This window comes from Salmo trutta, chromosome 21 (genome assembly GCF_901001165.1).
Source record: "Salmo trutta chromosome 21, fSalTru1.1, whole genome shotgun sequence".
Taxonomy (NCBI): Eukaryota; Metazoa; Chordata; class Actinopteri; order Salmoniformes; family Salmonidae; genus Salmo; species Salmo trutta.
Window position 1 is genome coordinate 1,167,144 of NC_042977.1, and position 25,660 is coordinate 1,192,803.

The 25,660-nt window shown below is 41.3% G+C and overlaps 1 protein-coding gene across 4 annotated transcripts in view; it reads left to right on the forward strand.

Annotated features, from left to right (window-relative positions):
• dnaaf11 (dynein axonemal assembly factor 11) overlaps positions 1-25,660 on the forward strand; it is a 96,435-nt gene that overhangs the window by 15,299 nt on the left and 55,476 nt on the right. For all 4 annotated transcript variants that reach the window (XM_029703937.1, XM_029703938.1, XM_029703936.1 and 1 more), the window contains exon 7: positions 15,308-15,385. In XM_029703937.1, the coding sequence (XP_029559797.1) occupies positions 15,308-15,385 (78 nt within the window). The remainder of the gene's footprint in view (positions 1-15,307; positions 15,386-25,660) is intronic.

Genomic DNA, 25,660 nt, shown 5'->3' on the forward strand with positions numbered 1-25,660 from the left:
GTAGCCACCCTTTGCCTTGATGACAGCTTTCCACACTCTTGTCACCATGTCATTGGATTTAGGTTAAAAGTTGGGTGGAAAAAGACAATGTCCTTATGTGATGACTTTTTGCAAATCCAATCAGTTTTCCATGTTTATTCAACATCATATAGATTTTTTGGGGGTCGAAATGACGTAGGACCAATGTTTATTCAACCAGTGCCAAATTGGGGGGGGGGGTTTCAAGTGATCTGATGAATGTAGACTAAACAAGGTCCCAAATGGCACCCTATTTCATACATAGTACACTATTTTGGTATAGACTCTGGTCCAAAGTAGTGCATTATGTACGAAATGGGGTGCCGCCAAGGGCCTTATTAAGAGCCAACAGGTAGGCTGTTACTCAATATTCTGAATGGAGTTGTTGTTAGGATGAGAAAGTGTATGCACTGCAGCCTCAATTAACCTAGCTAGCTAGCTCATATAATGGCCTTTCAAAGATGATGAGGGAAAAAAAAACCTGCATGTTTTTGGTTTGTATTATCTTTTACCAGATCTAATGTGTTATGTCCTCCTATATTACTTTCACATTTCCACAAACTTCAAAGTGTTTCCTTTCAAACGGTATCAAGAATATACATATCCTTGCTTCAGGTCCTAAGCTACAGGCAGTTAGATGTAATTTTTTGGCGAAAATTGGAAAAAAAAGTTTCCAAGCCTTAAGTTTTTAAGAGGTTTTTAACCGTATTGATGCAGTCAGATATAACTACTTTTGATATTGTCACCATGTGTTTTAGCAAAGCCAAATCCTAACTTGAGATAAGCTCACAGAACTTTCAATTTGCTTGTAGGTCTTTGTTGAAGTTAGTGGGAGAGTTGTGTGGACGTACACACTTGTATCTCAAGTTAAGATTCAGGCCAATTTACTACGCCAACATTTGTCTCTATCTGTTGAAGATTCTGTTTTCTGCTTAATTTGGGGGGGATTATTGAAGGTACAGTACAGCGATTCCTCCTTTAAAAGTTGCGAGCTTACACTGCGGGACTTAGAGGTACCCAGCATCATGGCTTCATTGCTCCAGACCAGGGGGAGTTAGAGCACTCATTATTTTATTTATTTATTTATTTATTTCACCTTTATTTAACCAGGTAGGCAAGTTGAGAACAAGTTCTCATTTACAATTGCGACCTGGCCAAGATAAAGCAAAGCAGTTCGACAACATACAAAAACACAGAGTTACACATGGAGTAAAACAACATACAATCAATGATGCAGTAGAAAAAAATAAGACTATATACAATGTGAGCAAATGATGTGAGATAAGGGAGGTAAAGGCAAAAAATGCCATGGTGGCAAAGTAAATAAAGTATGGCAAGAAAAACACTGGAATGGTAGATTTGTAGTTTGAAGAAAGTTCAAAGTTAAAATATAAATAATATGGTGCAAAGGAGCAAAATAAATAAATACAGTAGGGGAAGAGGTAGTAGTTTGGGCTAAATTAAAGATGGGCTATGTACAGGTGCAGAGATCTGTGAGCTGCTCTGACAGCTGGTGCTTAAAGCTAGTGAGGGAGATAAGTGTTTCCAGTTTCAGAGATTTTTGTAGTATCACAATTCCAGTTGGTCAGAAGTTTATATACACTAAGTTGACTGTGCCTTTAAACAGCTTGGAAAATTCCAGAAAAGGATGTCATGGCTTTAGAAGCTTCTGATAGGCTAATTGACATCATTTGAGTCAATTGGAGGTGTACCTGTGGATGTATTAACTTCTTGGGGCTATGTGGGACGTTAGCGTGCCACCCGTGGCGCACCCTATCAACAGCAGGTGCATTTCAAGAGCGGCAAATTTGAAACCAAATAAATGTAAAAATTCAAATTTCTCAAACATACAACTAACTTACACCCTTTGAAAGATAAACATCTCCTTAATCTAACCACGTTGTCCGATTTCAAAAAGGTTTTACGGGGAAAGCATAAAGTTAGGTTATGTTAGGAGAGTACATTGACAATAGCTGTGTGTAATGCATTGTCGATTCAAAGACAGGCGTCACCAAAACCATAAAATCAGCTAAAATTATGCACTAACCTTTTACAATCTCCATCAGATGACACTCCTAGGACATTATGTTAGACAATGCATGCATTTTTAGTTCTATCAAGTTCATATTTATATCTAAAAACAGCGTTTTACTATGGCGTTGATGTTCAGGAAATCGTTTCCCTCCAATACCGGCAGTCAAGTCATGACAACAAAATAATTAATTAATATTAGAAAACATTGGTAAAATATTATATTGTCATTCAAAGAATTATAGATTTACATCTCTTGAACGCAATGGACTTGCCAGATTTAAAATTAACCTTACTGGGAAATCACACTTTGCAATAATCTGAGCACTGCGCCAGAAAAATACGCATTGCGATACAGACTAACCGCCATGTTGGAGAGATCTAAAATCGAAAATACTATGTAAATAATCCATTACCTTTGATTCTCTTCATCAGATGTCACTTCCAAAGAATCCCAGGTCCATAACGAATGTAGTTTTGTTCAAAAAAGCTCATCATTTATGTCCAAAAACCTCCGTGTTGTAGCACATGATCTAAGCCAGCCGGACTTCACTTCACTTCACTTCACGAACGGAAAAAATATATTTACGTTCGTTCAAACATGTCAAACGTTGTATCGCATAAATCATTAGGGCCTTTTTTAACCAGAACATGAATAAAATTCAAGGCGGACCATTGGGTTCTCTTTTAAAACGTTTCGGAATGAGAGTACCCACCATCAACTCGCGCGCAAGGTGTCTAATGGGCCATCGCCGTTCCAAGGCTCTTCTTCAGTCAGATCTCAGAGTAGAAGACTCAAAACACTTTGTAAAGGCTGGGGACATCTTGTGGAAGCAATAGGAAGTGCCAAAACATTCCTCAGCCCCTTTGTTTTTCAATGGCATAGGTTTAAAGTCAATTCAACACATCTTCCTGTCAGAATCTGTCTCAGGGTTTTGCCTGCCAAATGAGTTCTGTTATACTCACAGACACCATTCAAACAGTTTTAGAAACTTTAGGGTGTTTTCTATCCATATATAATAAGTATATGCATATTGTAGTTACTGGGTAGGATTAGTAACCAGATTAAATCGGGTACATTTTTTTATCCAGCCGTGAAAATACTGCCCCCTATACCCTAACAGGTTAAGGTCTACCTTCAAACTCAGTGCCTCTTTGCTTGACATCATGAGAAAATCAAAAGAAATCAGCCAAGACCTCAGAAAAGAAATTGTAGACCTCCACAAGTCTGGTTCAGCCTTGGGAGCAATTTCCAAACGCCTGAAGGTACCACGTTCATCTGTACAAACAATAGTACGCAAGTATAAAAACCATGGGACCACGAAGCCGTAATACAGCTCAGGAAGGAGACGCGTTCTGTCTCCTAGAGATGAACGTAATTTGGTCTGAAAAGTGCAAATCAATCCCAGAGCAACAGCAAAGGACCTTGTGAAGATGCTGGAGGAAACGGGTACAAAAGTATCTATATCCACAGTAAAATGAGTCTTATATCGACATGAAAGGCCGCTCAGCAAGGAAGAAGCCACTCCTCGGAAACCGCCATAAAAAAGCAAGACTACGGTTTGCAACTGCACATGGGGACAAAGATTGTGCTTTTTGGAGAGATGTCCTCTGGTCTGATGAAACAAAAATATAACTGTTTGGCCATAATGACCCTTGTTATATTTGGAGGAAAAAGGGGGAAGCTTATAAGCCAAAGAACACCATCCCAACCGTGAAGCACGGGGGTGTCAGCATCATGTTGTGGGGGTGCTTTGCTGCAGGAGGGACTGGTGCACTTCACAAAATAGATGGCATCATGAGGTATGAAAGTTGTGTGTGTATATATTGAAGCAACATCTCAAGACATCAGTCAGGAAGTTTAAGCTTGGTCACAAATGGGTCTTCCAAATGGACAATGACCCCAAGCATACTTCCAAAGTTGTGGCAAAATGGCTTAAGGACAACGAAGTCAAGGTATTGGTGTGGCCATCACAAAGCCCTGACCTCGATCCTATAGAAAATTTGTGGCCAGAACTGAAAAAGCGTGTGTGAGCAAGGAGGCCTACAAACCTGACTCAGTTACACCAGCTCTGTCAGGAGGAATGTGACAAAATTCACTCAACTTATTGTGGGAAGCTTGTGGAAGTCTACCCGTAAGGTTGGACTCAACATAAACAATTTAAAGGCAATGCTACCAAATACTAATTGAGTATGTAAACTTCTGACCCACTGGGAATGTGATGAAAGAAATAAAAGGATGAAGTAAATAATTCTCTCTACAACTATTCTGACATTTCACATTCTTAAAATAAAGCGGTGATCCTAACTCACCTAAGACAGGGATTTTTTACTGTTATTAAATGTCAGGAATTGTGAAAACTGAGTTTAAATGTATTTGGCTAAGGTGATATGTACATTTCCAACTTCACCTGTGTATATATATATATATGTGTGTGTGTGTGTGTATATATATATATGTGTATGTATGTATGTATATATATATATATATATATATATATATATATATATATATAATGTATATATGTATGTCTACACTGCTCAAAAGCAACACTGATTGACAATACATTTCACATGCTGTTATGCAAATGGAATAGACAACAGGTGGAAATTATAAGCAATAAGCAAGACACCCTCAATAAAGGAGTGGTTCTGCAGGTGGAGAACACAGACCACTTCTCAGTTCCTATGCTTCCTGGCTGATGTTTTGGTCACTTTTGAATGCTGGTGGTGCTTTCACTCTAGTGGTACCATGAGACGGAGTCTACAACCCACACAAGTGGCTCAGGTAGTGCAGCTCATCCAGGATGGCACATCAATGCGAGCTGTGGCAAGAAGGTTTGCTGTGTCTGTCAGTGTAGTGTCCAGAGCATGGAGGCGCTACCAGGAGACAGGCCAGTACATCAGGAGACGTGGAGGAGGCCGTAGGAGGGCAACAACCCAGCAGCAGGACTGCTACCTCCGCCTTTGTGCAAGGAGGAGCAGGAGGAGCACTGCCAGAGCCCTGCAAAATGACCTCCAGCAGGCCACAAATGTGCATGTGTCTGCTCAAACGGTCAGAAACAGACTCCATGGGGTGGTATGAGGGCCCGACGTCCACAGGTGGGGGTTGTGCTTACAGCCCAACACCGTGCAGGACGTTTGGCATTTGCCAGAGAACACCAAGATTGGCAAATTCGCCACTGGCGCCCTGTGCTCTTCACAGATGAAAGCAGGTTCACACTGAGCACGTGACAGACGTGACAGAGTCTGGAGACGCCGTGGAGAACGTTCTGCTGCCTGCAACATCCTCCAGCATGACCGGTTTGGCGGTGGGTCAGTCATGGTGTGGGGTGGCATTTCTTTGGGGGGGCCGCACAGCCCTCCATGTGCTCGCCAGAGGTAGCCTGACTGCCATTAGGTACCGAGATGAGATCCTCAGACCCCTTGTGAGACCATATGCTGGTGCGGTTGGCCCTGGGTTCCTCCTAATGCAAGACAATGCTAGACCTCATGTGGCTGGAGTGTGTCAGCAGTTCCTGCAAGAGGAAGGCATTGATGCTATGGACTGGCCGGTCGTTCCCCAGACCTGAATCCAATTGAGCACATCTGGGACATCATGTCTCGCTCCATCCACCAACGCCACGTTGCACCACAGACTGTCCAGGAGTTGGCGGATGCTTTAATCCAGGTCTGGGAGGAGATCCCTCAGGAGACCATCCGCCACCTCATCAGGAGCATGCCCAGGCGTTGTAGGGAGGTCATACAGGGACGTGGAGGCCACACACACTACTGAGCCTCATTTTAACTTGTTTTAAGGACATTACATCAAAGTTGGATCAGCCTGTAGTGTGGTTTTCCACTTTAATTTTGAGTGTGACTACAAATCCAGACCTCCATGGGTTGATAAATTGGATTTCCATTGATTATTTTTGTGCAATCTCCATAGAAACATTGGCAGTAGAATGGCCTTACTGAAAAGCTCAGCTTTCAACCTGCCACCTTTCCAACAACAGTCAAATTTCTGCCCTGTTAGAGCTGACCCAGTCAACTGTAAGTGCTATTATTGTGAAGTGGAAACGTCAGCCATAAAGTGGTAGACCACACAAGCTCACAGAACGGGACCGCCGAGTGCTGAAGCGCATAGCGAGTAAAAATCTTCTGTCCTCGGTTGCAACACTCACTACCGAGTTCCGAACTGCTTCTGGAAGCAACGTCACTACAAGAACTGTTCGTTGAGAACTTCATGAAATGGGTTTCCATGGCCGAGCAGCCTCACACAAGGCTAAGATCACAATGCCAAGCGTCGGCTGGATTGGTGTAAAGCTCACCGCCATTGGACTCTGGAACAGTGGAAACTCGTTCTCTGCAGTGACGAATCATGCTTCACCGTCTGGCAGTCCGACGGACAAATCTGGGTTAGGCGGATGCCAGGTAAACGCTACCTGCGTGAATGCATAGTGCCAACTGTAAAGGTTGGTGGAGGAGGAATAATGGTCTGTTTCACCCTGACAATGCCCCCGTGCACAAAGTGAGGTCCATCAAGAAATGGATTGTTGAGATCGGTGTGGAAGAACTTGATCTGCCTGCACAGAGCCCTTTGGGATGAATTGTAACGCCGACTGCGAGCAAGGCCTAATCGCCCAACATCCGTGCCCGACCTCACTAATGCTTTTTCCCCACAGCTTTGTTCCAACATCTAGTGGATAGCCTTTCCAGAAGAGTGGAGGCTGTTATAGCTGCAAAGGGGGGACCAACTCCATATTAATGCCTCTGATTTTGGAATGAGATGTTCGATGAGCAGGTGTCCACATACTTTTGGTTGTGTAGTCTGTGTTTTTCAGCCAGCGGCGGAATCTAGTTGATGACCCTGACTACTGCGTGTGTTATTCAGACTCTTCACACAGAGGTAGCATCCTAATAAGCCCTCATCCCTTCCTGTTTCTCGTGTACAGGTAAAATCAAGCTTAATTAATTTGCCCGCCATGTTGTTAATTAATGGTGGCCCACTCACCCTACAGGTGACCCATTTGCTGTGGTTTTAATTGGGTGTGTGTGTGTTGTAGGTCTGTATTTCTCCCTGCTGCTCTCTCTCTCCCTCTCTGTCTTTTGGTGTCTTTCATGCTCTCTCTCTCTCCAACGTTATTACAGCATATTTTAAACGCTTTGTCTATGTCCCAAATGGCACCTTATTTCCTTTATAGTGCACTACTTTTAACCAGGGCCTATAGGGCTCTGTTCAAAAGTAGTTCACCATATAGGGAATAGGGTGCCATTTGGGATGCAGCCTCTAACTTTGCCACAGGCTGCTGCCACAACCACTGGCCCAAAACACACAACAGAGAGTCAGGCCTACAGTCAGCCTAGAGCTTTATTTAATAGGGCAGTCAAGATATTTGTTGAGTTACCATAATTTCCGGACTATTAAGCGCACCTGAATATAAGCCGCACCCACTGAATAAAAAAACAAACATTATTTTGAACATAAATAAGCCGCACATGTCTATAAGCCGCAGGTGCCTACCGGTACATTGAAACAAATGAACTTTACACAGGCTTTAACGAAACACGGCTTGTAACAAAAATAAATAGGCTTTAACGAAACACGGCTTGTAACAACAATAAATAGGCTTTAACGAAACACGGCTTGTAACAAAAATAAATAGGCTTTAACGAAACACGGCTTGTAACAAAAAATAAAAATTTAGCAATAAACAGTAGCCTACCAAGAAAGTCATTGGTCACTATCTTCCTCCTCCTGTGCACTGTAACCACTGAAGTCATCTCCTTCGGTGTCGGAGTTGAATAGCCTCAGAATTGCTTCATCTGATATTGGATCATTTTCATTGTCGCTCTCGTCACTTTCATCCGGAGGCAAATCCCCCGCTGAGCCCTCTTCAACATGTAGCAGTCCAGCCTTTCGAAACCCGTTGATGATAGTGGATTTTTTGACAATGCTCCACGCTGTCAGGACCCACTGGCAGACTTGACCATAAGTTGCTCTTCGCATGCGGCCCGTTTTAGTGAAGGATTTCTCCCCACATGTCATCCAAGCTTCCCACTGAACACGGAGCGCCACCTTAAATGCACGATTTACACTGATGTCGAGTGGCTGCAAGTACTTTGTTGTGCCCCCAGGAATCAGGGTGACAAAATAACTACCGTAATCAGAATGATGGGAAGTTTGAGAGCGCTCGATTTAATATGAACAGTAAACAAAAAAGTTGTTTGACCTTAACCCGTTCGGCAATTTCATTGGTCTAATGAAAGCTTCATGCCGCCAAAAAACTGAGCATGTCACAGAATGTATTTTTTATTTTTTTTTTAAATTGAAAGCGGGAAAAATCCATATATTAGCCGCGTCATTGTTTAAGCCGCGAGGTTCAAAGCCTGGGAAAAAAGTTGCGGCTTATAGTCCGGAAATTACGGTACCTTAAATTAAACACAGTCTCAAATAGCTGCCTGTCCCTTTTTTGATAGCCGGGCATTGGCACACATTTCAGCAAATAAGCGCATGTTTCAAATAAACGGTGAGTGTAAATGCATTGTTTACGAGGTTACCATGGACATGTGCTTTAATGTATTTTCTTTTATCTGTCATCGTTGCCAGCCATGAGGCCACCAAAAGGAAAACACTATCAAATTCAAGCTACTTGTACCGCTCTCCAAGGTGCTGAAGCGGGGTGTATGATTGGCAGCCTAGTCTGATCTGTGATGGATTTGATATTATAATGTTTATACTGGTATATACAGTGTGGTAGTCTTTTCAACATTTTATTGAGCAAAAGCTGTGCGCGTTAAGGAAATAGAGGCCTGTCTCTAATAAGCAGCAGTTGTGTTCATTGATTTAGAGTAAATAATTGCCCAGGCTATTAATTGAAGTTTCACATGTACTCATTTAATTACAGTAAAGGTATTTAAAAGATTGGACTCAAAAATCATTATCTGAAAGGGCTGAGGGAAGATCATAGATAGCATACATGTTTACTTTGTCAGGACTTGTTGAGTTGCAGGTATGATACGCTTTTGCTGATGAGACTTGATATTTGATGATGTTTGGAATCATCCCATTTTCTTGCATCATATGTTAATTTGTAGATTTTAAAAGATCAAGATATAGACCTAAGCAGGGCTCTACAGTGTGACCATTTTGGTCACATATGCTCCTAAACATTATGCTGTGCGCGCCAAAAAATGTATTAACAATAACACAAAATAATATATTTACAGTATATACGTGAAAAAGTATTGGCCCCTTTCAAAATGTTTATACTGAATGTTATCAGATCTTCAACCTATACCTAATATTAGATAAAGGGAACCTGAGTGAACAAATAACACAACAATTACATACCGAATTCATTTATTTCATAAAGTTATGCAACACCCAATGCCCCTGTCATGACTGGTGCATTGGTCAGCTTACCATGGATCACAGGCCTACAGAGACATCTCTCACTCCCGCAGATGGGGAGAGGGATTGATTGGGGTGGGGTGGGGTGGGGTGCGTGGGGGTGGGGGGGGTTATGACACCTCACGGACATTGTAAATCTTAAGGCAGCAGACGAATCCTTTGTCCTCTCAGTGTGGAGGATTGGAATGTATGGCGGGCCTATGGAGAATCTACCTCAGATCGGTAACATGCAATAAATGGACTTTGGGACATTATATTTCATCAGCTAAAATGGTGGTTACAATGATAGATGGAATATGAAAATGAGTGACGTTTATGTTATTAAAAGTTAAATGACGATGTTATAACGAAAACATTGTAACTTGAAGAGTTTTCATAATATGTACATGTTTACATGCTGTGCGTTGTGTAGAAAATATCCAGATCAAAAAGAATGTTTTTGTAACAATGATCTATGATTTTAGTTGTCTACCGAGATCATAGTACATGGTGATAACTTGCCTCATATCTAGATACGCCCCAGAGAACTTACCATAAAGACGGAAACGCCCCTTTGTGACCCGGGGGTATAAAACATGTCAGTTAAGAATTTACATATCGAAGAGATACTCAACGGAGACCTTCAACAAGTAATTACATCATTATAATTCTGACCCATAAGAGCGGCAGTTCGGGGCAAGGTGTTAGGGCTAAACTAAGCATAGTTTACAAATGTATCCAATTGTGCCTCTCTCGCTCTCAACACGTGTCATATTGTGTTGGTCTGCTAGGGACCTGTTTCATTGCATGACGTTCTAATCAATAGCCAGGACTGTTTATATCTCATATTATGATTTAGCTTGTTAGTAAATAAATAATCAACTGAATTGGTGTGGTACGGAATGATTTAGTGAGACCTGGGTTTGTGCAGATTTATGAATTATGTGACGTTCAGGATGAGACTGATTAGGAAATTAATTAGTGACTGCTATGAAATCGATATTCTGATATTCTTTGAGTTAATTTGGGAAATGGTAACTCATTAAACAAACTTTTCCCATGGTGCCCCAGGTTACTGAGTTAGTGGTTGGCTGATTTAATTTAATCACGTGATTTATAAACACAGTTAATTATTCGATGAATAGCAGTCGTCACATTAATGATACGTCACGACAGCCCTGTGTGAAAAAGTAATTGTCCCCTTACACTCAATAACTGGTTGTGCCACCTTTTAGCTGCAGTGACTCCAACCAAACACAGGAGGTAGCCTAGTGGTTAGAGCATTGGGCCAGTAACCGAAAGGTTGCTGGATCGAATCCCCGAGCTGGCAAGGTAGAAATCTGTCGTTGTGCCCCTGAACAAGGCAGTTAACCCATTGTTTCCCGGTAGGCTGTTACTGTAAATAAGAATTTGTTCTTAATTGACTTGCCTGGTTAAATACAATTTTTTTTTTTATCCTGTAGTTGTTGATCAGTGTCGCTGTGGAGGAATTTTGGCCCAGTCTTCCATGCAGAATTGCTGTAACTCAGTGACATTTGTGGGTTTTCAAGCATGAACTGCGCAAGTCCTGCCACAACATCTTAATTGGGATTAGGTCTGGACTTTGACTAGGCCATTCCAAAACTTCAAATATGTTGCTTTTTAGCTATTTTCATATACACTTGATTGTGTGTTTTGGATAATTTGTCTTGCTGCGCTTCAGCTTACAGACATGGCCTGGCATTCTCCTGTAGAATTCTCTGATACAGAGCAGAATTCATGGTTCCTTCTATTAAGGCAAGTCGTCCAGGTCCTGAGGCAGCAAAGCATTCCCAAACCATCACACTACCACCACCATGCTTGACCGTTGGTATGAGGTTCTTACAAGATCTGATAACATTCACTATCAAAAAGATGTAAAAATAGAGAAAATCAGAAAGGGGGCAAATACTTTTTCACTGCACATATACATTATTTATTTATATTTTTTATATTGTGTATTGGTGTCACGGGCCGTTCCAAAATCACTCTCTAACGTTTTGTTTGCACCTTGTTCAGTCATGTTACCTCATTAGCTAGTTTTGGTTACTTTACCAGTATATCCAAACATTTTGGGGGTACGAAAAGAAAAGGGATAGCTTCTTCAGAAGGTCAACGATCATAGCAATGAATAAATTATATATTGCATGTAATCACTGTGAAACTTCAAACTTAAAGAGACAGTGTAAAATGTTAAATGTAATGTTTCAATAGGTGGTACTTTTACACACTGTAGAAACCTAATATTCCACAAATGACTTTAATTTCAATTACCTTTTTTAGTTGAGTTTTTAGCGCACAACCTGTGCTTCAAAAGTAGCTAGAATTCATATAGGCTGTCTCTTAATCAATTAAAACAATGATCTATTCTGGTACTTCTACATTTTATATTGTGCTCCTAACTTTTTTTTTACAGTAAATTGGGAGCACCAGTGCTACCAATGAATTAGTTTTTATTTAGAGCCCTGGGACTATATCAGCATGCTTAGTTTATTGAATGAGTGCAGGATGTTTATTTCATTCAATGTTGTTTCTTAATTGATTTCTCTCATGCAAGAGAGTCAAGTTACTTGATTTACCTTGAACAGGAAAAAGGGAGAGAAAGTACCTATACTTTGTGTTTGTATATTAAGCTTTGGGTATCTGAGGTAACGGTAACAACTGTGCCTTGAAAAGAGGAAGTCCCTATCAAATGGTGGGGGGGTAAAGATCTTGTGCTACAATTACTGTCCCAACCTCTTATCTGGTGTTCCCTGGCTTTGTACATTTTCCAATGCGTCATAGTATGCTGACGCTTACCATGAAAACATGACTACACACTGATCAACTTCCAAATATGTAGGCCTATCAGGGGAACTCAGACTAAATGTTGTCCAGGCATACAATCAGGATAATAGAACATTACAGTTTCCTTATACACAGTTCTCACGGTGCACTGACTTGATCCACGTAGTCATCCTGTCAGTGTATTGTCAGGAAAGATTAATTTCCTGCCTCTTAAGGGGGATTATGGGTGTGTATCCCAAATTGCACCCCATTTGTACCCCAGTCCACTACTTTAGACCAGGATATGGTCCATAGGGCTCTGGTCAAAAGTAGTGCACTATATAGGGAATGGGTTTCCATGCAAAAGGACCTGGCAAAACTGGCCATAAGTTTTCAAGTCAGGATTAAGACCTCGTTGCTAATGCTCGGGCACACCAATGACCAATAATCAAGCTTTATTTATACAGCACATTTCAGACATTGAATGCAACACAATATTATTTTCAGGAGAAAAAAAAGTCATAAAAAAATGAAAATAAAAGCAGAAATATTTACTATGCAACAAACATAAGAAAATGACACAAACTGAACAACTCAAAACACCCTAAGGAAAAGCAAAGCAAAAAAAAATGTTTTATGATCTCTCTTAAATATGTCTACAGTTTCAGCCCCCCTCAGGTTCTCTGGCAGGCTATCCCAAAGGTTGGGGGCATAATAACTAAAGGCTGCCTCTTGGTTCTAGGCTTTGGGATAGTTAAAAGGCAAGTGCCAGAGAACCTGAGGGACCTACTGGGTACATCACTTAAAAGCATGTCCGACATCAATCGTGGATTGATTTAAAAACCAATAGAATAATCATAAAATGAATTCTAGAACTCACAGAGACCTTTAAAACCGATGTAATGTGAGCTCTCCGTCTGGTCTTGGTCAGTATCTGTGCTGCAGCATTCTGTATGTTTTGCAGTTAACCAATGACTTTCATTGGTAGACCAGACAGGAGAGCATTACAGTAGTCATGCCTGCTTGTAGTAAAAGCATGGATCAGTCTCTCTGTATCAGCCTGAAAGGGAAACGGCCACACCTTGGCAATGATCCACTGGTGGTAAAAAGCTATTTTGGTCACATTCCTAATGTGTGATTTGAAAGGTTTTTTTTTTTCTTTATTGCCCGTGAATGAAAATGTGCAGCTAGATTCTCTCTCTGTGCTTTGGCACCGACAATAAGTTCCTCGGTCTTGTCTTGATTTAGCTGGAGGAAGTTGTGAGCCATCCAATTATTGAAATCACTAATACAATCTAATAATTTATCCGTATATCTAAAATCCTCTGGTGACACAGAAATGTAAAGTTGTGTATCGTCTGCATAGCAGTGAATATCAATGCTGTGCTTTCTGATAACTCTGCCAAGGGATAACATAAACTGAACAGTACCGGACCCAAAATTAAACCTTGTTGAACGCCACATGATATGCATGCTATCCAATCGTCTCAGATCTACAGGAGCAGCTACTGGCTAGGGAGAAGGGGTCAAGGGTTGATTTGGAATTCAGAACACCTAATTTCTTCCTGCATTTGCTCAGGAAACACCCCAGACAAGGAGTCAAATGTAAATTATGTAGATTTAGATTTTTTCCCACTTAGCGAAGAAACAATTGCACGCTTAGTCAGTATAGTGTTTGGTGTGTGTGCATGGCTGAATGCAAAGGCGCTTGCTAAGTAGCTGTCTGAACACATTGTGCTCACATAACCTGCCAGTGGAGCTGTCAACACTGCTGTGCTGCTGACTCAGCTGTTTGACTGATTCTCTGGCCCAAAGTTTTATAGTGAGGAGAACAGGACCTCATCCTTTAACTTTGAGAAGTCAGCATGATGTGAAAAACAGGAAGACAGAAAAGGGAGAAAGAAAGAGAAATATGGTGGTGGAATGTAACGATAAAGGGTATTTTGAGTTAGAGCCCCTCCACTGCTGTCTTGACAAAGTGCTCTTTGTGTATCTTTCATAGTTAAGTCTTTGAATCTTTCCAACTGTACACTCTCCTTCTTTCCCCTTTCTGTTCTCTCTCTCTCTCCACGCCCCAACATTTCTCCCTAAAAAAAAAAGTTGTGACCCTGGGTCATCCACAAACCCAGTGTTCTGATGAAGACCTGAGTTGTCAGTTTGAGAATCGAGAGGGCAGGTGATTGATGGGACGTCCCTGGCTGATGAAGCTGTCAGCTGTGTGTATCCTGCAGTTCTTCTGCACGGTGATATACTGTAGTATATAACGGTCAACTCCCCGCAGGGTGCTAAAGGACCAGTGCTAGCTGTCCTTGACCAGCAACTCTCATGAATAATCCGCTGCTGGGCTAGCCTAGTGTGTGTGTGTGTGTGTGTGTGTGTGTGTGTGTGTGTGTGTGTGTGTGTGTGTGTGTGTGTGTGTGTGTGTGTGTGTGTGTGTGTGTGTGTGTGTGTGTGTGTGTGTGTGTGTGTGTGTGTGTGTGTGTGTGTGTGTGGGTGCACACTGATGTTTGTCTAATAGAGCCAGGGGGGTTTCTTTTCTACCTAGGGTTTTGACACTGTGTATATTCTGTTCATGCAATGATTGGTTATACAAACAGATCTGCCACAGTATAGGGTAGCAGGTAATTTCATCAGTGATATTATTAGTTACAGCTGGGTCCAGCAGGCAGAACTGGATGACCTCTGAAATGACCTAAGTCATGGTAAAAGTTTAATGTTTCTTGTTTTTTTACTCAGACACACCACAGCAAAATATGACAAATTTGCATGATGTTTCAATGACGTCTCGGCCATGAAAATAAGACGTCTTTACCTGGTTGGGATTTGACATCTCTACCAGCAGAAAGCCAGTTTACACAACCATGCCAAATGTTGCCCACTGCAGAGTTTGCTTGCCTTCCATCTCTACTGTGCGTGTCTGCATAGAGTGTGTTCGCCTGTAATGCTTTTTGAAACATCTGTCATAAATGTCCCATTCCTAGTTCTGGGATATTGGGTCTCACCTTCATCTCGATGGCTCCATAACTCTGAAGGTGTAATTTGCATTCAGTCAGCCCAGAGAGCTCCCTCCCACCCTGGTTCATGCTTTGCTTCTCCCTGCAGGAGGACTGTGAAGACGCCCAAGGCCCCGAGGACTCTGATCACACCCAATGGACGGGTGATGAATGTCAATGAACCCAAGTACGTATGTGGGGAATGGCAGGGGGATACAGTACACACACACCCACACTGTGGTTTTCTCTCGCACACGCACGCACAGATGCATTAACACACAAAGGGCTCTATTTTCGGCTGGCGTTAATTCCTGGATCCGCAGTTGCTTTTCCCAACAGAAGGCGCCTCACTGCTTGTGTTGAAAGAGAGGAAAAAATATAGTTTGAACGAAAACATGGGGGTTTAGCTCAGCCATAGCCGCTGGGCTGGCCTTGGGGAAAGGTGTGTCTTTGCACTAAATCCCACCCACTTAAATGACCTTCATCGTGCCTCGCTCTGGGAGCCAGTGGAGTGAGAGGAAGCCTCTCTAGCTGCTACTACTGCAACCAAAGTCAAACACAGCAGACATAGCCAACACGCACTAACAAGTGACAGTCATAAATAAATGGTTCTCCTGTTCAGGTCAGTGTTGACATTGTTGCCTTTATAATCAAGTTAGCAGAGTTGTGGACTCGAGTCACATGAGTTGGACTTGAGTCTGACTCAAGTCACAAATTTGATGACTTGAGACTTGGCTTGATAGAAAATAAAATCACTTGAGACTTAACTTGGACTTGGAGCCTTGGGACTCGACTTTGACTTGAAACTGATGACTTGAAATTATCTGGCCATGTTTTGTCTCAAATTTTGTAGCATAGAGTCCGTGGATTATTCTCCACGCAGCCAGAGACAGTAGCCGCAACATCGCCCTTGCAAAAAAAAATTGCAACAGATTGGCTAGTGAAACACACACTCAGCCCTTTGATTGGACCAGCAAACTGTCAAACAACACAGGTCGGGTGAGCTAGCAAACAGATTGCTGATTTGCTGTGTACGACAAATGTAAAATTGTAGGGAGAGAGGATTCCCGTAATAAATAAATATGTAACTCCAAAAATTGTTTGCGGATCAAGAATATTAACTGTTTACTTTGCAAGCTCTCCAGCAATGGGGCATCAAGCAACAATTACTAGCCTACTGGTCTTTTGGTATGTCAAAATTGCTTGAAATTGATAATTTACAAAGTATGAAGTATATGAAGTTAGCATTTGGAATTTGTTGTTAAAATGTATTATTACTGTGCGCTCTCCAAACTCCCACCAGTGGAGAGCACTTTGTTCTCTTGTTGAAATGCTTGCTCTTGCTTTCTTTCACACGTTTAAATGCATATGTGGTAAATCTATATTCCTTCTACTCCTACAATAATTGCTAACATTTCAACACTCCATCCCCGTAACGTTTAATGCAACACTTAAACATTTCGGTTTCATGTTTGATACGATACATTTTCATTTAGCCAACCATTTCTTACCCTCTGAGTGGGCGCAAGTGCTTATATGTACTTGTTTGAGGTCCTGTTAGACTGATTTGGTTTCTCAAGGGAAGACTGTGCAGTCTGGCCCGCTACCTGTCTCCTTTCAAATAGGACAAGTTAAAGGCTGATGCAGAGGCTATTTCTTTTGGTCTATTGCCTGTATATATTTGGATGATATGGTGCTTTCACCATTGGATCACCAAGATCTGTAAATAAATGTACACTCTGAGCATGTCAACCTGCCTTGCCTTTTGCTGATTTCCTGCCCTTACAGACTGCTACAAGGTCCCTATGTTACAATCAAAATGTGTTGTAGACAAAATAATGAAAGGGGCTGTCTGGTATCCTCAATAAATAGACAGATCTGTAGTTGAACAAGTCATTGCATGTACAGTGTATTCGGAAAGTATTCAGACCACTTCCCTCTTTCCACATTTTGTTACGTTAGTCTTATTCTAAAATTGATTAAAATATATATATATCTTCATCAATCTACGCACAATACTCCATAATGACAAAGCGAAAACAGATTTAGACATTTTTGCTAATTTATCAAAAATAATAAACAGATACCTTATTTACATAAGTATTCAGACCCTTTGCTATAAGACTCGAAATTGAGCACCGGTGCATCCTGTTTCCATTGATCATCCTTTCTACAACTTGATTGGAGTCCACCTGTGGTAAATTCAATTGATTGGACATGATTTGGAAAGGCACACACCTGTCTATATAAGGTCCCACAGTTGACAGTGCATGTCAGAGCAAAAACCAAGCCAGGTCAAAGAAATTGTCTGTAGATCTGAGACAGAATTGGGTCAAGGCACAGATCTGCCGAAGGGTACCAAAAAATGTCTGCAGCATTGAAGGTCCCCAAGAACACAGTGGCCTCCATCATTTTTAAATGGAAGAAGTTTGTAACTACCAAAACTCTTCCTAGAGCTGGCCGCCCGGCCAAACTGAGCAATCGAGGGAGAAGGGCCCTGGTCAGGGAGGTGACCAAGACTCGATGGTCACTCTGACAGAGCTCCAGAGTTCTTCTGTGGAGATGGGACAACCTTCTACAAGGACAACCATCTCTGCAGCACTCCACCAATCAGGCCTTTATGGTAGAGGGACCAGACAGAAGCCACTCCTCAGTAAAAGGCACATGACAGCCCGCTTGGAGTTTGCCAAAAGGACTCTCAGACCATGAGAAACAAGATTCTCTGGTTTGATGAAACCAAGATTGAAGTCTTTGGCCTGAATGCCAAGCGTTACAACTGGAGGAAACCTGGCACCATTCCTACAGTCAAGCATGGTGGCATGCTGTGGGGATATTTTTCAGCGGCAGGGACAGGCAGGCTAGTCAGGATTGATGGAAAGAGGAACGGAGCAAAGTACAGAGAGATCCTTGATGAAAACCTGCTCTAGAGCGCTCAGGACCTCAGACTGGGGTGAAGGTTCACCTTCCAACAGGACAACGACCCTTAGCACACAGCCAAGACAACGCAGGAGTGGCTTCGGGACAAGTCTCTGAATGTTCTTGAGTGGCCCAGCCAGAGCCCGGACTTGAACCCGATCTAACATCTCTGGAGAGACCTGAAAATAACTGTGCAACGACGCTCCCCATCCAACCTGACATTGCTTGAGAGGCTCTGCAGAGAGGAATGGAAGAATATGCCCAAATACAGGTGTGCCAAGCTTGTAGCGTCATACCCAAGAAGACTCGAGGCTGTAATCGCTGCCAAAGTGGTTCAACAAAGTACTGAGTAAAGGGTCTGAATACTTATGTAAATGTGATATTTCAGATTTTTAACACATTTGCTAAATTTTCTAAAACCTGTTTTTGCTTTGTCATTATGGGGTTTTGTGTGTAGATAAAAAAAAAAGTATATACATATAGAAAGTCAAGGGGTCTGAATACTTTCCGAATGCACTGTACAGGTAGAATATTCATTCATTTCATTCTGGTGTATAGTTCACACTAGGAATAAATGCTGTACTGTATATGCTGGAATGGCAAACATAGCAAACTATTTTGGTCATTTCTCAACCATATAATTATTGAATCACAAAGCATAACAAAAAAGTTAATATAGCATTGCCTCTCTCAGAATTGTACATAACCACACCTTGTACAGCCTCAGGTTCTCTCAACCAGATCTCTGAGAAATATATGTTTGTGTGATGTTACTGTACTGAATTTTATAGCTGGATGCATTGTCTGAAGTAATCATGGGGTGAAGATTCTGCCAACCACCTAGCTAGCTAGCATTATCATCAACAAACCATATCTACATACTGTCATGTCAACAATCTACACATCTATCTTTAGCTGGCTAGCAAATGTTAGTTGAAACAAAGCATTTGGGCATCTTGTGAGGTTCATGCATTTTAAATGATGTAACTAACTAGTGTAGACTACTTATTAGTAAATCATTAGAATACAAGTCACAAGCTATCGAGCTTAAGTTTGCTTATAGCTATATTGTCTAACACAAAGGTTAGCAGCTATCAGGCTAACTTGATTAAAGGCAAAAATGTCAACACTTACCTGAACAGGAGAACGTTGGCCACTTATTTGTGACTTTGTCACTAGTTCGTGCATGTTAGTTGGGTCTGCTGTGTTTGAGCCTGGCGGCAGTAGTTGGGTTGGTAATTTACCTGTCTTATATCAGCTTCTTTGCGTTGAGGTGGCAGGGGTGGAAATATCTGAGTTGTGTCCTAAAGTTTGGTTGTGCGTTAAACCCTCCATAGTCTGTTGCCTTGTCTGTATTATACACCCACGGGGTGCAATTATGGTGCCTGTATTTAGACACAGCCTGTTTTTAAAACACTTCTTCTTATTATTATTATTATTATATATTTTTTGATTGAAATTATACACTGTCTTTTTAGGCTTGTGAATTTAATCTTGCTTATTGACCAAGTTTGGCATGTCCATGTCTACACTGCAATTTACATTAGGACCTAGGCCAGGCCCTATATCAGTGTGAATGCTGTAGCTTATGTTTTAACGATGTATATTGACCAAGTTTGGCATGTCCATGTCTACACTGCAATTTACATTAGGACCTAGGCCAGGCCCTATATCAGTGTGAATGCTGTAGCTTATGTTTTAACGATGTATATTAAAGCAATGCAATCATAACAATGTGGACTGCAAATATATTCAACATATTTAGCAAATATGGGGCAGGCTATTTAACGAACTAGGCTATAATGGACTAACATTCGAATTGGAGTTGATGAGAACACAATACATAAAATACTATAAATACACAACTTGAATCAACCACATATTTAGCCATGGAGCATGTTCTGATTAGCCAGTGAGGGACCAAGCCTCGACACACCCACAACTTGTCTATTCATCAAAACCCAGCCCTTTCGCGCCACCGGCAGCTACTGCGCCCATAATTTCTGTTGTGAAAATAGCAAAAATATTTCTGACACGCCCCCGAACCTATAACGCTACCGCCAGCACTGAAATGTACCATTGCATTAGGTTTGTTAAAATAGTTTCCAAATACTTCACGCCTGCTGACTGACATGGGCACACACACAAACACACACATTTTGTATCACACAAATACTGCACAGAAAGTCACTGATATATATATACACACACACACAGAACCACCGTTTTCCTCACACACATCCCTATAGAAAAGTTGTCCCGAAAAACAGTTGTCACAGGCTCAGATTTGAGGCTCTCTGCCACCATGTTTATCTTTTTATTTAACTAGGCATGTCAGTTAAGAACAAATTCTTATTTACAATGACCGTGCAGGGACGGGGGCTGGGATTAAAAATAAAAAATAAAATAAAAATATAGGACACATCACGACAAGAGAGACACCACAACACCACATAAAGAGACCTAAGACAACAACATAGCATGGCAGGAACACATGAAAACACAGCATGGTAGCCACACAACATGATAACAACATGGTAGCAACACCACATAGCAGCAGCACAACATGGTAGCAGCCCAAATCAGGGTACAAACAACAGCACAAAGGTCAAGAAGGTAGAGACAACAATACATCATGCGAGTAAGAGTGTCCATGATTGAGTCTTTGAATAAAGAGTTAAAACGGTCCAGTTTGACTGTTTGTTGCAGCTCGTTCCAGTCGCTAGCTGCAGCGAACAGAAAGAGGAGTGACCCAGGTATGTGTGTGCTTTGGAGACCTTTAACAGAATGTGACTGGCAGAACGGGTGTTGTATGTGGAGGATGAGGGCTGCAGGAGGTATCTCAGATAGGGGGGAGTGAGGCCTAAGAGGTTTTTATAAATAAGCATCAACCAGTGGGTCTTGCGACAGGTATACAGAGATGACCAGTTTAGAGTAGTATAGAGTGCAGTGATGTGTCCTATAAGGAGCATTGGTGGCAAATTTGATGGCCGAATGGTAAAGAACATCTAGCCACTCGAGAGCACCCTTACCTGCCTATCTATAAATGACGTCTCCGTAATCTAGCATGGGTAGGATGGTCATCTGAATCAGGGTTAGTTTGGCAGCTGTGGTGAAAGAGGAGCGATTTACGATAAAGGAAACCAAGTCTAGATTTAACCTTAGCCTGCAGCTTTGATATGTGCTGAGAGGACATTGTACCATCTAGCCATACTCCCAAGTACGTCAACAGTGAAGAGGCGACTCCGGAATGCTGGCCTTCTAGGCAGAGTTGCAAAGAAAAAGCCATATCTCAGACTGGCCAATAAAAAGAAAAGATTAAGATGGGCAAAAGAACACAGACACTTGGCAGAGGAACTCAACCTAGAAGGCCAGCATCCCGGAGTCACCTCTTCTGTGCTAACATAATTGCAAAAGAGTTTTCTAATGATCAATTAGCCTTTTAAAATGATAAATTTGGATTAGCTAACACAACGTGCCATTGGAACACAGGAGTGATGGTTGCTGTAGATATTCCATTAAAAATCAGCCGTTTCCAGCTACAATAGTCATTTACAACATTAACAATGTCTACACTGCATTTCTGTTATTTTAATGGACAGAAAATTAGCTTTTCTTTCAAAAACAAGGACATTTCTAAGTGACCCCAAACTTCTGAACGGTAGTGTACATAGTGTACACACTTTTTTTTTCGAATATACCTTTATTATTCCCCGCAAACCCTCCCACCTCTCCTGTAATTGGAATGAACTAATAAACAACAACACTTAGGCTTCTACCTTAAGTTTATACATACTATACACATTTTACAGACACAATCCATTTTACAATAGTTATATTTTGTTTGTTTTTAGTCCTGGCCTTCTTCTATTTCTGATGTCCATCCAGTTTGATTTCTATTTGTAACTGTGCTATTTCACAAAATATCTGAACCTATAGACATTTTACAGACCCCGTATGTTTTACATTGGTTACCTTGTTTTTATTAGTCCCACCCTTCAGCTCCATTCAACCCCTCCCATCTATCTCTTAACACCATTCAACTGTGCTGTGATGCTTCACAAAAGCACTGAAACTTTCTATTCTCATAGCTTCTACAGATTGTAAATTGAAGATAAACATCTTTGCTAAAATAATTATTATATTATTGATTGACTATGACTTTTCAAATCACCCAGTATTGCTATCTGCAGCGTTAGTTCTAGGTAAATGTTGCAATTGTTCAGCCATTCCTGGACCTGAGACCAAAAACCAGCTACAGATGGACAATACCAAAATAAATGATCAATTGACTCTGCCTTCTCGCAGCAAAATCTGCAGAGCTGGGAAGATTGTATTCCCCATATAAAAAATAATGATATTTTGGAGATTATTTTGTTTTCAAATAACCTAAAGTGAGCAGTTGTAATCTGAATAAAGGGAAAAAGGCCATTCTGGAATATTGGATGAGACATTTTTACTAATTTACTAGAGAACCATTTTGGATTTAAGTATAACTTTTGTATGACTGATGCCTTTAGTGAGAGGTCTAATGCTTTAATATTTAATAATTTCTGCCCTCTGAATTCATATTCGTTATATATGTAATTTTGTCTGGCTTGCCATTCCAAATAAAATGTAATATTTTTTGTTCATATAATTTAAAAAGCAGGTCACTAGGTGTAGGCAAAGCCATAAGCAAATAGGTAAACTGTGATATGACTAAAGAGTTAATCAGGGTGATTTTTACCCAAATAGACAGGTATTTTCCTTTCCATGATAGCATGAGCTTATCTATTTTTGCTATCTTTCTATTAAAATGTATTGGAGTGAGATCATTTCTTTCATTCAGGATATGTATACCGAGTATGTCCACATCCCCGTCAGACCATTTTGTTGGTAAACTACACGGTAATGTAAAAGTTTTTTTTTTTTTGTGATCCAATACATAATATAGTACACTTTATCATAATTTGGTTTTAATCCAGAGAGGTTAGAAAAAGTATCTAGATGCTCTATGAGGCTGTGGAGGGATTATAATTGTGGTTTTAAAAGAAAACATGAATCATCAGCGTACAATGACACCTTTGTTTTTAAGCCAGGGATTTCTAATCCCTTAATATTTTTGTTGGATCTAATTTTAACAGCAAAAAATGGCGATGGCAATAATAAATAGATGTGCCGATAGTAGACAACCTTGTTTTACTCCTCTTGACAGTTTAAAACTTTCTGAGATGTAGCCATTATTTACTATTTTACACCTAGGGTTACTATACATAACGTTAATCCATTTTATAAGAGATTCTCCAAAATTGATGTATTCCAGGCATTTATATATAAACTCCCAGTCGTACTTTATCAAGAGCCTTTTCAAAATCAGCTATGAAAACCAGGCCTGGTTTCCCTGACATTTCATACCATTCTGTCACGGATGTCGTAGTGATGAGACCAATGGCGCAGCGGGTTGCGTGCTCAACATATTATTTATTAAAGACGTGAACACAAAAAAACAAGAAATTACAGAAACACGTCAGGAACAGTTTTGCAGGCTAACAAAACGCAGTGCAAAAACAACTACCCACAACTAAACAGGTGAAAACAAGCACTTTAAATATGACTCCCAATCAGGAACAACGATGAACAGCTGTTCCTGATCGAGAGCCACACAGACCACAAAGAAATATACAAACTAGAAACCTAGAACACAAAAACCCAGAACATACACCAAAACCCCGGAACACATAAATACAACACCCCTCTACATACACAACCCCCCGAACCACATAAAACAAATACCCTCTGCCACGTCCTGACCAAACTACAATAACAAATACCCCCTTTACTGGTCAGGACGTGACACATTCTATTGTTTCCAGTACTTGTCTTGTATTATCTCCAATATATCGTCCATGTAAAAAACCTGGTCTTCAGGGTGCCGCTTGCTTGGGGATGCCCCTTGCTTAGTGGTGTTGCAGACTCTGGGGCCTTTCAGAACAGGTGTATGTCCATTACATGAAATCCAAATAAAAATCAATTTAAATTACAGGTTGTAATGCAACAAAATAGGAAAAACGCCAAGAGGGATGAATACTTTTGCAAGTATGTATGTTGTATGATTCCCAATTGTATGCCAATTGGGAATCATGGGGATGATTAGGGCTGCAATTCAATTTGATTGCAGGTTATCGGAATTACATATTTAAAAGGCAATATTTCCCCCTTCGTGAAGATCGCATTTACGGTAAATGCTGCATATGTCTGCGCAATCAGAAATTGCCTTTATAAACTGCAATGCTTATAACCCACGATCAGATTGAATCCTGCCCTACATGATTGAATGGGGCCAGGCTGGGAATTTGTCCAGGACACTGGAGTTAACGTAAGAGCAGGGGTGTTAACAGGACACAGGGGTTAACACCTCTGCTCTTTTTAACATCCCATCCAAAAGACGGCACCCCATGCATGGCAATGGCCCCTTCACTGCCCTGGGGATTGGGATCTCATTAGACCAGTGACTGAAGTATTGGGATCTCCATTGACCGTGACTAAGCAGGACTAACTACAGCCTACCACTATTGTACAGACCAAGGCCATCGATGAAGGCAGGTTATCGTCCGCTCTGTATTCCACCTCACACATTGGACCCGAGTCTCAACCTCTGTCACCCCAAGGGGACACTGTAATGGTGTTTGTGACCATAATAGGCATTAAGGACAAAGGAGCATTCTGTCCAGCTGTAGCTGAGTGTGCTCTGTAATATAATGTAATTGACTCTGGCTCATGAGAGCAGCGCCACCCCAAAAAATTTAAACATACCCTGTCAGTAGATCCATCATGTTCAAAAAAAGGGTCACAGGTCTACCCTCCTCAGTTTCCTTACATTATACATTATACCTCAAAAACTGCTGGTTGGCGGTGATTGGTACATTAGCTCGGCCATCGTTCTTGATCATTTGGGCCGTCTGTCTCACAGAACGCGCTGGTGGCTTCCATTCGCTTTGAGTGTATCTAGGTGGATGGGTGTGGCGGATGGGGCAATGCAAGAGGTTCTAAAACATAGCTGATTTTATTTCTAATTTGTCTTATTACATTTAGCTATGGTATGATGTTGTGAGATGGGCAGTGTAGTTTATGGTGATGTGGGTGGTAGATCCATGTATATTATTCAGATCCATGTATATTATTCACTCAATGGCCAGTTTATTAGGTACGCCACCCTGTTCACAAAAATGGTTTGCTCCTACAGACAGTGAGTCACGTGGCCGTGGCTTGCCAAATAAAGCAGGCATTGAGGCATTCAGTTACTGTTTGATTGAACGTTAGAATGGGCAAAACGAGCGTGGTATGATCGTCGGTGCCAGGCTCGCCGGTTACAGTATCTCAGAACGGCCAGCCTCCTGGGCTTTTCACGCACACGACAGTGTCTAGGGTTTACCAAGAATTGTGCGTCAAACAAAAAACATCCAGTCAGCGGCAGTCCTGTGGGCGATAACTGCTCGTTGATGAGAGGTCGAAGGAGAATGGCAAGCTAACGGGTGAGCCACAAACAGGCAAATAACATCACAGT